At 53.5% G+C, this 11704-nt stretch overlaps 1 protein-coding gene across 1 annotated transcript; it reads left to right on the top strand.

Annotated features, from left to right (window-relative positions):
• Positions 1-23: 23 nt before the first annotated feature.
• Positions 24-8195, top strand: Swi5 (SWI5 homologous recombination repair protein; the record flags this gene model as incomplete). Its single annotated transcript, XM_021261962.2, has 5 exons — positions 24-259; positions 526-574; positions 3421-3542; positions 4318-4412; positions 5941-8195. Coding segments are annotated over 5 exons (567 nt in total), but the record flags the coding sequence as incomplete, so codon positions are not given.
• Positions 8196-11704: the final 3509 nt, after the last annotated feature.

Below are 11704 nucleotides of genomic sequence, written 5' to 3'. Positions count from 1 at the left end.
ATGCCGTGTAGGGGCGAGGCCGGGCTGCTGCACCCGCGTGGGTGGGCGAGGTCACGTTGAAAGCTGCGCGCGCAGTTCCTGTTCCCGCCCATTCCGGGGGCGGGGCGTGCTCTCGCGGTGACTTGGGCACGCTTCGCTGTTTCTGTCAGTGGCTTCTGGTTGCCCGGAGGGCCAGTCCGGCTCTTTGGCGTACGGCCCTGGACCCTCCGGCGCTGCAGAGTCCCCCAACCAGGGGGCCTCGGACGCCAGGGCTCAGGAGGTGGGCGAGGCACGAGCCGTAGGGAGGAGTGCAGCGCTTCGCTGTCCCTTTCCTGAGCTCTCACAGCTCCACCACTCACTTGCAAGTTTCGGGAATTACCTCCAGGATCCCCTCACCACACCCCCTTCCTTCAGGGCCCCTGACCTGAGTCCGGGAGCAGATCGGACCGCCCTCCCGCGGTTCCTGCCGGGCCCCAGCCCCCCGTACCCCGGGTCCTCTCCGGGCCCCTTGGCGGCCTCAGCCTTTCCCTTCCGCTTCCTCTCCAGGACCGAACCGGGCCTGAGCCGGAGTTGCCGCAGGGCCTTCCGATCCCCGGTGAGTACCCCCCCCAGCCCTTTCCCCGGCTGAGCCGTCCCGCTGAGAACCCCGGGCCCGTTCTCCATCCCTCCGCTCCCCCTCCTCTCCCCACAGTGAGATTTCCACCACCACCTTCAGTTAGGTCTTGAAAGACTTGGTTTTCGTTTGTTCATTGAGCGTCCGCACTCCCAGGATCCACAGGCTGAGCGAGATAAACAGGCCAAAAAAATTCCAGGACGGTCTGAGTGTGGTTGGGAGAGGGGCAGCTCAGACTTAGGGTTGCAAGGAGGGCTCCCCAGAGGACGTGAGACCGGAGGCAAGGCCCAACCGATAATAGAGTGGGAAGCTGAGGTTTGCCAGAAGCAGCAGATTTGTGGAACCTGCAGAGTTCATGAGTGGTGCTTTCTTTTCGAAACTCAAAAGCCACCATCTGACCTTCCTTCAGTTTCACACTCTTGCAAATTATGCCTTGCGCATTCCTGTTCTTTCTTTCATTCACTTTTTTTTTTTTTTTTTTAGGTTTTTGAGACAGGGTCTTGCACTGTTTAGGCTGGCCTTGAACTCACACTCACTTTTTTTATTTTTTGAAGCAGAACATTTATTGGTATACTTTAAATGTACGTAATGATAACATTCATAATAAGGAGTTTTACACTTTTTAAAAATAAGGCTCTTGGGCCAGGGATTTAGTTCAGTGGCACCACCGCCTGCCTAGCAAGTGCAAGGTCCTGAGTTCAATCCCTGAATACCAAAAATAAATAAATAAATAAGGCTGTTTTTTGGCTTTTTAAGAGCTGAGAGAGGGGGCCGGGGATTTAGCTCGGGGATTCCACTTCCTGCCTCGCAAGCGTAAGGTCCCAAGTTCAATCCCTGGTACCAAAAAACAAAAGGAGAGAGAGATGAGGGTCTTGGGCCAGGGTTTAGCTCAGTGGCATCATGCCTGCCTAGCAAGCGCAAAGTCCTGAGTTCGATTCCTGGTACCAGGAAAAAAAGAGAGAGAGAGATGAGGGTCTCAGTATGTACCTGTTTCAGTCTTCCAAGTGCTGGGACTAGAGGTGTGCACCAGTGTGCTCTGCTAAAATCATGTTCTATTGAGCACTTACTTTATCCCAGTCGGCTTGCTTTAGTGTGTCATCTCTCAAGTCCTTCCAGCACCTTTGAGATAGACGCTTTGGCCTTTCTGCTTTACAGCTGAGGCCCGTGAGTGCCAGAGAGATGAAGTCAGGAAGCGGCAGAGCTAGGGGCTTTGAACTGAAGCAGCCTCACACCAGAGCCTGAGCTCTTCACTGGGACCCTCACTTTTCTCCTTTTTGGGCCTCTTGCATGGCCATCATCCTGTTCTCCTGCCTCAGTTTCTCTTTCCCCACCTGGCCCTCTGTCCACCTCTTCCCTCTCTGCCTTGCTCTCTACCACCTTTTTACGAAAGTACTCTCATAGACACTGTGTTGTCAGCCAGAATCAAACCCCAAATCCCTGCCCCACAGAGTTCACCATGGTAACAGTGATGTGGAACAACTTGTCAGGTAGTGAGAAGTGAGATAAATCACCAGGGCAGAGGGAGAGCTTTCCATGGAGCTGTGTGCAGGAAGGAGCTATTTGCTGGCCCTTGGCTGAGTGTCCCCAGGTCATGAGGGCCTGGCTGCATGTGGTATCCTTGCTGCTGACCCAGGGCCTTTGCCAGCGCTGTCAGATACTACTCACTTCCTGTTGTTGGGTGACGTCTGTTTGTTTGGGTTTTTTTGGTACTGGGGATCGAACTCGGGTCCTTGAGCTTGCAAGGCAAGCGACGGAACCACTGAGCTAAATCCCCGGCCCTATTGGGTGACATCTGAAGAGACAGTGTCCAGCAGATACTTCCTGAAGAGTCAGTGCGGAGTACGGTTATTAATGCTGGCCTCAGCAGCTTTTAGAGGCAGAAAGGGCAAAGTTGAACTACAGCCCCAAAGAAAGAAACCAGCTGCTCATTCTGTGGCATCACATTGGAGGCCAGGGTGGGCCTGTCACTTAGGGCTGGTTATAGCTGAGAGTCCAAGTAGGCCTGAAATAGGGATGGGGGTAGCTCAGCGGTACAGCATCTGCCTAGCATGTGTGAGTTTCTGGGTTTGATTCCTAGGACCACAAAATGGAAAAAAAAATCTGTTGAGTGTGGAGGCATATCCCTACAATCTCAGCTCCTTAGAAGGCTGAGGTAAGATAATTACAAAGTGGAAGCCAGCTTGGGCAATTTAATGAGACCCTGTGTCCAAATAAAAAGGGCTCAATAGTCAAGTGCCCCTGGGTTCAATCCCCAGTCCTGAAAGTAAATAAATAAATAGTGGCACAAACTGTCATCAAGGACCCAGGCCTCCGTCCTATTCTACTACACCCTTAACACATGGCACTTTTTTCCCTTTGCACTGTTGAGATTGAACCCAGGACCTACTTAAGCCTCCTAGCGCTGAGCTACAGCCCCAGTCCTTTTAAAATGTTTTTGGAGGACCGGGGATTTAGCTCAGTGGCTCCACTGCCTGCCTCGCAAGCGCAAGGATGCGAGTTTGATCCCCCATACCAAAAATAAAATAAAATAAATGTTTTTGGAGACAAGGTCTCTAATATTAAATTGCCCAGACTGGCCTCAAACTTGCAATCCTCCTGCCTCAGCCTCCCATAGCTGAGTTGCTGGGATTACAGACATGCCACCATGCCAGCTCATGTGGTTTCTGCCTCTTCATCCAAGATGGCTGCCCAGCCCCAGCATTACATCCACATTCCAGGCAGCAGGAAATGTTCTAGGGCCTTGGGAGAGTGGCTATTTGGGAACATCACAAAAGCTCTGAATTGTGGGAAACTGGTCAGTCCAGCTCATGGCTTTTCCTGCCACTCAGCGGCCATCTCCCAAGTCTGGCCAAGCTGATGGGACCAGTGAGGAGTCCTTGCACCTTGACGTTGAGAAGCTGAAGGAGAAGAGGGACACGCTGGACAAGGAGATATCCCAGTTAATATCTGAGTAAGTATTAGGCTCCCAGCGGAGTTTAGATAACTCTGGGCTGGGAGCTGTAGCTCAGCAGTAGAGTACTTGCCTAGCATGCTCGAAGCCCTGGGTTCCATCCTCAGCACTGCAGAAAACAAAAACAAAAATACTTAACTAATGCCTAGTAACTAAAACCTAGTCACACTAGCCAAATACTGTGGCTGGGCATGGTGCCACACAACTATAATCCTAGGGCTCAAAGGCTGAGGCAGGAGGATCACTTCAAGTTTAAGGCCAACCTGAACTACATAGTAAGACCCTGTCTCAAAAAGAATAAAAGAATGTGCTATTGGCTTCAGGGGTCCCGGCATCCTCTCTGGCAGGGCAGGGGTCCACCTGGGTTCACCTGGAGCCAACACTGGAAAGTTGCTCTGCTTCCATCCAGTGTTGCTCTGCTTCCGCCTCCACGAGCACTCACTTGCTCCACAGTGGTTTCAGTATGCAGGAAGCGGCTCATCCACACCTCCCAGCGCTCCTTGTGGCAGACACTGAGCAGCTCTGGGATATGTGTGTCACACTCGGGAGAATCTGCCGGGCTGCTTGGATCCTGTATCCATCTGTGAGTCCCTCACCTGGGGACCCTCCCTTAAGGGACAGGGCACGTTTGCCAGGAGGGCCAGGTCTGCCCAGCCATTCCTGAGCACCAAGTAAGCCTGCAGTGACCATGTGCTAGACAGGCCTTGCTGCTGTCCCAACCCGGGGTCCGCACTGACTTCCTGTGGTGGTGTCTCCCCCTCTCCATCACTCGAAGAGGCTACCGTGTGGATGAACTGGAGGAGCACATCTCCCAGCTGCACGAGTACAACGACATCAAGGATGTGGGGCAGATGCTGCTGGGCAAGCTAGGTGAGCAGAGGCTCTGGGGGAGCCCCAGGGATGAGGGTGTTGGCCTCCTCTAGAGAGTTGGGTTTTGCTCCTGTGCCTCTTAACTCACTAAATGCCCACCCCCCTTCTCTCCAGTCTGCTCCCCCTGGCTTTTGTTATTGTTGTTTTGGTACGAGGGATTGAACTCAGGACCTTGCACCAACAAGGCAGGTGCGGTGCCTCTGAGCTAAATCCCCAGCCCTCCCCCTGGTTTTTTGAGACAGGGTCTCACTGTGTAGCCCAGGCTGGCCTCCATTTTGCAGCAATCCTCCTGCCTCAGCCTCCAGAGTCCTGGGATTATAGGCATGTACCACCATGCCCAGCTTAGGGTCCCCATTCTTCCGGGGTCGCTAATATTAAATTGCCCAGACTGGCCTCAGACTTACAATCCTCCTGCCATCTCAGCCTCCAGCGCAGACTTGTTGAAGAGGAAGCAAGTGCAAAGAGAGCGCTTTGTGGCCTAGAGGGGAATTTTGTTCCACCTCACCATCAGTCTAGCTATCCAGAGGGCTTTGGCTATGACAGAAGAGTGTGAGCTGGTTCAGAGGGCAGGAGATGCAGAGATGGCCTTGTACAAACTCTCTGGCTCAGTGGGCCACCGGCAGCCATCGGGGTGTGTTCAGAGCCGGGGCTGTCTAGGACTCCTGCATCTCTCTGTGCTGCATTGCGGTGGCCTCTCTCGTTTCTAGGTTAGACGATCTGGAGCCGTGGCCTGTCCCTTTTGTGTTTACTCAGTGACTATTTACTGAGCCCCTTCTCTGTGCCCCGTACTTTCCAGGGTGCTGGAGACCTGGTGAGCAGGCGTGGGAAGGTCTGCTCTTGTGTGGCCTAGGGTTTTGTGCTGGAGTGGGTGTAGTGGTCAGTGGTCGGTAAGTAGATGAACAGAGCTAATTAATTATAAAACGTTCAAGGCTGTGAAGGAAACAAAGAGCCAAGATGGGGAGAATACTGAGAATGAATACAGTGGCAGATGGGAACAAATAAGGTGCTGGAAGGAGGCCTCCGGGACAGCCTTCCCCACGGAAAGAATGAGTCTTTAAAGCTATACTTGCTGTCTGTCACATGTGTGTAATCCCACCACTCTGGGAGGCTGAGGCAGGAGGATCCCAAGTTCAAGCCCAGCCTGGATAAGCTAGCAAGACCCTGCCGCAACATTAAAAAAGGATTGGGGATGTAGCTCAGTGTGAAGGCCCTGGGTTCAACGTCCAGTACCAAAAACCAAAATAAAAGACCATAGTTTGAAGAGGGGATTTGCTGCACAATGGGACGAGGCTTTGGAGAGTCAGGTGTTCCCGGGTCAAGCATGGGGCTCACATCTGCCTGGGGCTGACCTGAGGCGTGGCTGGCCTTGTGTGGTGCCTGGCCTTTCCCTTACCCTGGGGAGGCAGCAGTGCAGCCGTCTGGGAACCAGTGCTGGTTCTGGGGGTCGGGACAGTGACGCCGCACAGGGTTTTGGCCATTCCTGCGGCCACTTCTCCCTGGACATCCATGCTGCCTTCCTCCCGTGCAGCTGTGATCCGAGGCGTCACCACCAAAGAGCTGTATCCAGAGTTCAACCTGGACGTGAACGACTGAGCTGGTTCTAGAGGCTCCCGCTCACAGCCACAGGGACGGACAGATGTGGACTCCAGAGGCCATTGGGGCCCAGCCAGCGCCCCGCTGGGTTTCCCGAGAGGAAATGCTGGCGGCCCTTCTCTAGGATGCCCAGGCTCAGGAGAGATCCCCAAGGACAGGGCCAGAGAAGAGCAGGGATGGTGAGTCAGGGTTCCTGAAGTGTCCCACGGCTGCTATGCGGGGCTGTGTGCACATACACATGTGCGCCTTCTCAGCATGCATCTGCTCAGGTTCCCTGTCCTTTGATAGCCCCTGCTCGCACTTGGGAGCGAGCCAGCCTTGGGTTGTAGCCGCCTCACATGGCGAGCACTGTTAAGCACCTCGAAGCCATTATCGTTCATGCTTGTGGACTTGCCCAACCTAGGCTTAAGCCTGCAATCCTCCTGGCTCAGCCTCCCAGAGTGCTGGGATTCCAGGCATGTACCACCGTGCCCAGCCCTCTAATGCTTAAAAACATGTCACACACAAGGAAGTTGAGGCTCTGAGAGGCAAAGTGACTTGCTCACTTGTCACACAGGCAGAAGTGGCAGAGCAGGGATTTGAGCCCAAGCCTGACTGAAGCAGTGCTTTCTGGGCCGGGGAGACCGGAAGAGCTAGAGTGAGGAATGAGAACACTGCTGGATTCTGGTTTGGTCTGGGGTTTTTGTTTGTTTTTGGGTTTTGTTTTTGTTTTTTTGTTTTTTTTGTTACCGGGGATCGAACTTGGGTCCTTAGCTTGCAAGGCAGGCGGTGGAATTTTTTTTTTTCGAGACAGGGTCTCACTATGCAGTTCAGGCTGGCCTTGATCTCACTGTGTAGCACAGGCTGGCCTCAAACTTGTAGCAGTTCTCCTGCCTCAGCCTCCTTAGTCCTGGGATTATAGGCACGCACCACCATCCCCAGCAACCAAAACTTTATTTTATCAAAATTCTTTCTTGTGGGGGCCGGGGACTTAGCTCAGTGGTTCCAGCGCCTGCCGTGCAAGCGCAAGGTCCTAAGTTTGATCCCCAGTACTAAAGCAAAAAAAAAAAAAAATTAAAAGCATCAGTGCCATTGCTAATACTATGTGCTGTACCTGATAAATCCCTCTGCAGAAATTAAGAGGCAGATCAGGTTCAGCAGCCACAGGTCTCACGGAGTTCTCAGTGGTCATTTGATTTATCCAGTTGGTTGCTGTTGAGCCCAGAGTCCCTTTTCTAGCCTCAGGAGGAGCCGGAGGAAAGGATCCATCCCAGGCAGGCCCCAGAGCAGCTGTGGGGAGCCCTGCTCCATAGCTGGGCTCTGGCTGCAGAATGCTGGTGGCCCAGAAAGGTGCCCTGAGGTTTTCTGTCTAGGAAGCTCTCCTGTTCCCATCTCCTGAGAGTCTGCTCAGCAGCAGAGCCTCGGGGTGACAGGCACCGGCCTGTCCAGATGACTTGGGGGCAGCCTGGTCAGACCTCGCTGTGGCTGAGGCCTCCTGAGCCTGGGATTCCTGCCTGAGTCCTCTTCCAGCCTCTAGGGTCAAACCCTGGGAGTCCCCCACCCTGTCTTAGTTGCCATCGATGGTCCCCTCTTTCCCTGTTCTCACTACAGTCCACCCTGTTTGTCTCCTTTACTGTCAGAAGCCATAAGCAAGCAATTTTTAAAAACTACAAAATAAGGTACAAATGTAGTGTATTTAATAAACTGTCAACCAAAGCAAAAACAAAAAAGCCATAAGCAAGTTGAGAGCCAGCTTTGCAAGTCACCAAGGGGCCCCCTGGTTTACCCACCATGCATGCTGGTCAAATGTGTACATTGCCTTTTGTTTTGTTTTGCTTGTACTTTACAGTCAGTACTATAGGATTTGAGGTTTGGGCCAGGTGTGGTGCTGCATACCTGTAATCTCAGCGTTCAGGAGGTTGAGGCGGGACAATCCAAGTGAGTTGGAGCCCAGCCTCAGAGAGACCCTGTCTCAAAAAAAGAAAGAAAAGGGGCTGGGGATTTAGCTCAGTGGTTCCACCGCCTGCCTCAAAAGCACAAGGACCCGAGTTTGATCCCTGGTACCAAAAAGCAAAAAAAACAAACAAAAAAAGAAAGAAAATTTTTTTTTGAGTTTTGTAACTTTGTAGCATTTTAGATAAGGTTATATTTGTACTTTGTTGTGTGACGGAATTGTATTGAATAAACCTAGAGTTTGAATGCAGAATAAAAGTTGGCATTCATGTTAGTTAATTTGACAACTTTCACAGAAAAGCCTCTCCCTCGTGAGTCTCCCTGTTACCAGGTACTAGAGTGCTCAGGGGTCCCTTCTAGGCTCCTTATCCCAAAGAATTGAATAGCACAAGCAAAAAAGATGTTTAGGCCGGCCGTGGTGGCACCCTCAGAAGGCTGAGGCAGGAGGATCACCTAAGTTCTAGGCCAGCCTGGGCTACATAGCGAGACCCTGTCTCAAAAAAAAAGTTGTACATTTATTAAAGGCATTAAATGCAAGAAAAGTAGGGAGAAGAGAAGTGGAGAAGAGGAGAGGGAGTGTGGGAAGAATGAAACAGCCTGCACGCCTGCCACCCAGAAGCAGGCAGTAGCTACAAGGCCAATGGATCTGCCCCAGGGCAGGGCCCGGAAGCTGCTCTGCACATGTGTGCGGGCTGTGATTGACAGGCAGGCCTGCTTGCGCAGCGGGTTTGCCACACCCTAGCTCCTGTTTAGGGGGAGAATTTCCGCCCCCACGGGAACTCTGCCCAGCGAGGGTGTGCTGCTGTGGTCTGGTCTCCATTGCACCTGTCACCATGAATGTCACCGCTCTAGGTAGCCTAGAATGTCAGGAATCCTCACCATCCTGCCACGTGCCTGAGTCCATCCGCTGCCCATGCGGCTGCAGCCCTGCTGAGCCTTCTCACGAGATGTCAGTGGGGTGGCAGCGCCTGGGGACGATTGTCAGGCAGGAAAGGAAATGGAGTTTGTGAAAACTGCCATCAAGTCCCAGTTCTGCCCACCGTGACCCGTGTGACCCCAGGCAGCTGACGTGGCCTCCATACTGTGTGGGTCGGGACAGTTAGCAGTAACTGCCTCGGCAAAAAGCCCCCAAATCTCCGTGGCTGAACATATCAAAGGTCTGTCTGTCTCCCGAACTCCTGTTTGTAGCCAGGCATAGGGGCACATTCCTGTAATCCTAGCACTGGGGAGGCTGAGGCAGGAGGATCACTGCGAATTCAAGGCCGGCCTGGGCTACAAAGGGAGACCCTGTCGCAAAACATCCATAATGATAATAATAATAAATGGGCAAACATCTGATCACAGCCCAGTAGCCCAGTATTCGGGAGCAGCCACGTGGCCCAGAGGGAGAAGGAGCTGGGAAATGTGGGTGGGCCGTGAATAATTAGGAAAGGTTCGGCTCGCTCGGCCTTGAAGACCCGGACCCACCACCAGAGGGCGCGCTGGGGACTCCGTGAGCGGCTGCGCAGGACCCCACTCCCCGCGCCTTGAGTTAACCCACACAGCAGCTAGTCTCCTGCGCCCCCCTACCCTTCGGGATACCGAACACGGATCTACACCTCCATCCTTCTAGACTGCCCTCCAGAGCCCCTGCGACCCTGGGCTCCGGCAGCAGCAGGCATCCTTATTCCTGATTTTCCTTCTCCCTTCTCTCCCTGGGTTTTTGTCTCACTGTGCGGCCCAGGCTGGCCTTGAACACTCTGTGATCCTCCTGAGGGCTGCGCCACCACACCCCGCATTCTTCCTATTATTCCTTATACTTTCACATGCTAATCTCAACAGATTATCACAAAGCCTTCAGAGGTAGCTTCCACGATTATCCTTATTTTGCAGATGAGGAAACAAAGTCAGAGAGGGAAAGGAACCCATGAAAGTCACACAGCACTGCAGTGGCAGGGCCAGGGCTGCCTGGTTCCTGACCCCAGGCTCCTGTCCTGGATGCCGCACTGAGTAGACCTGCCCCAGGCTCACCAAACTGAGGCCCCGGACCACGAGGCCCTGTCGCCTCTGGGTCCCTTCCCACCTCCTCCTCCTGGGGGCTCCGGGTTGGCCTCATTGAATGTAGCCCTCGTCCTGTAGTGGCTGGTGACCTGCCTGGATCCAGAACCAGGGCCTAGACTCCAGGTCGTCCTAGCCCCGCCCAGGTGTCCCCTCCGCTGAGGGACCAGTGCCCTGACCTGCTCCCCTCTCAGCGGAGAAGGGGGACGGGCTGGGCGCGAGTGGGGGAGCCGCAGAGGAGCGATCAACACCGCGTCCTGAGGACCCGTTTCCTCCCCGAGGTGCAGGCTCGCTCGTCTGCCTCTGCCGCGGGGGACTCGGGGCTCGGTGCTGCGGAGCCTGAATTTAGGGTCTCTGCCACCCAGGGCTCCGCTGCAACAGCTAGTCGGGGTCATGAGCAATAAGGAACCCAGAGGTGGTGGCACAGGCCTGTAGTCCCGGCACTGGGGAAGCTGAAGCAGGATTGCTGCTATATAGTGAGTTCAAGGCCAATCTGAACTACGTAGAGACCTTATCTCAAAAAGAAAAAGAAAAAAACCACTCAAGCATCCAAGGGGACATCACGCAGGGCACTCCCTCCCCAGACGAGATCGGCTCTCCCACGTGTCGTGCCGTGGCAGGTGTGGCCTAGAGGGGGCGGTGTGGGCTCAGCCATGGAGGGCTGGCCGGGAAGGGGCCTCCAGCTAGGCCTCAGGCACCCGCTAATCTTCCCAGCACCACACACAGAAGGGGTGGCTCCTCTGGCTGCTCTGAGGCCACCAGTAGAGGGCAGTACAGAGCCACCTGGTCATGAAATATGGGTACTCAGCGCTGATGATGCTGGACAGGTGAAAGGCCAATTGCCACGTGTTTATTCATAGCTTGTTTGATTATATCTGGATTATATCCCTTGTAAATGCTACTCAAAAATATCCCAGCAGGGCCCAGTGGCTCTGCCTGTATTCTCAGCACTTAGCAGGCTGAGGCAGGAGGATACCACTCCAAGCCAACCTAGGCAACATACTGAGACCATCACTCAAAATCAAAACAAATAGGGCTGGGAGTGTAGTTCGGTGGGAGGTCCCGGGTTCAACCTCAGCACTACAAAAGCAAAATAAAATAATTTTAAAATTAAAAAATCAAAAAATCTCGGCATGGTGGCACATGCCTGTAATCCCAGCACTTGAGAGGCTGAGGCAGAAGGATTGCTATGAGTTTGAGGCCAGCCTGGGTTAAATGGTGAGTTTAAGGCCAGCCTGAACTACATAGAGAGACCCTGTCCCCATCAATCAATGTAAAAATAAGATTTTAATTTTTAAAAATTATCACCTTGGACTGGCAGAGTTCACAACAGTACTGTAATACAGCCTGCACTCTCCTTCCAGGGCTCTGAAAGGGGCCGTTTCTGGGCAGCCTGATGCCACGCAGTATCACCAAGTCACACTGCTCCAGTTTGCTTAGCAGAAGGGGCCACTTTAGTGAGAGGGAGGAAGCTGGGGCCAGGGCTAACAGGGCTGGGAGGCCACACAGGAAAGCCAGGATCCTGCCAGGCAGACACGGACTGGGAACAAGGTGAAAGGTGACAGTCCCACACCCAGCCAGCTGGGAGCCAAATGTGCCCCAGAGAGGCGTTGATGGCCACGTAACCAGCGTTAAGCAATCCCACGGGCCAGGCCAATGGGCCAAGCACCTGAGGAACCCATTGCTCAAGCAACTGAGCTAGACCTGGCTCCAGATAAAACATATGTGAA

The sequence above is a fragment of the Heterocephalus glaber genome, unplaced genomic scaffold (assembly GCF_053883595.1).
Source record: "Heterocephalus glaber isolate CG9 unplaced genomic scaffold, H.glaber_assembly_v1.0 deba00001479, whole genome shotgun sequence".
Lineage (NCBI taxonomy): Eukaryota > Metazoa > Chordata > Mammalia > Rodentia > Bathyergidae > Heterocephalus > Heterocephalus glaber.
Note: the sequence above shows the minus strand (reverse complement) of the source record. Positions and strands in the feature narration are given on the sequence as shown.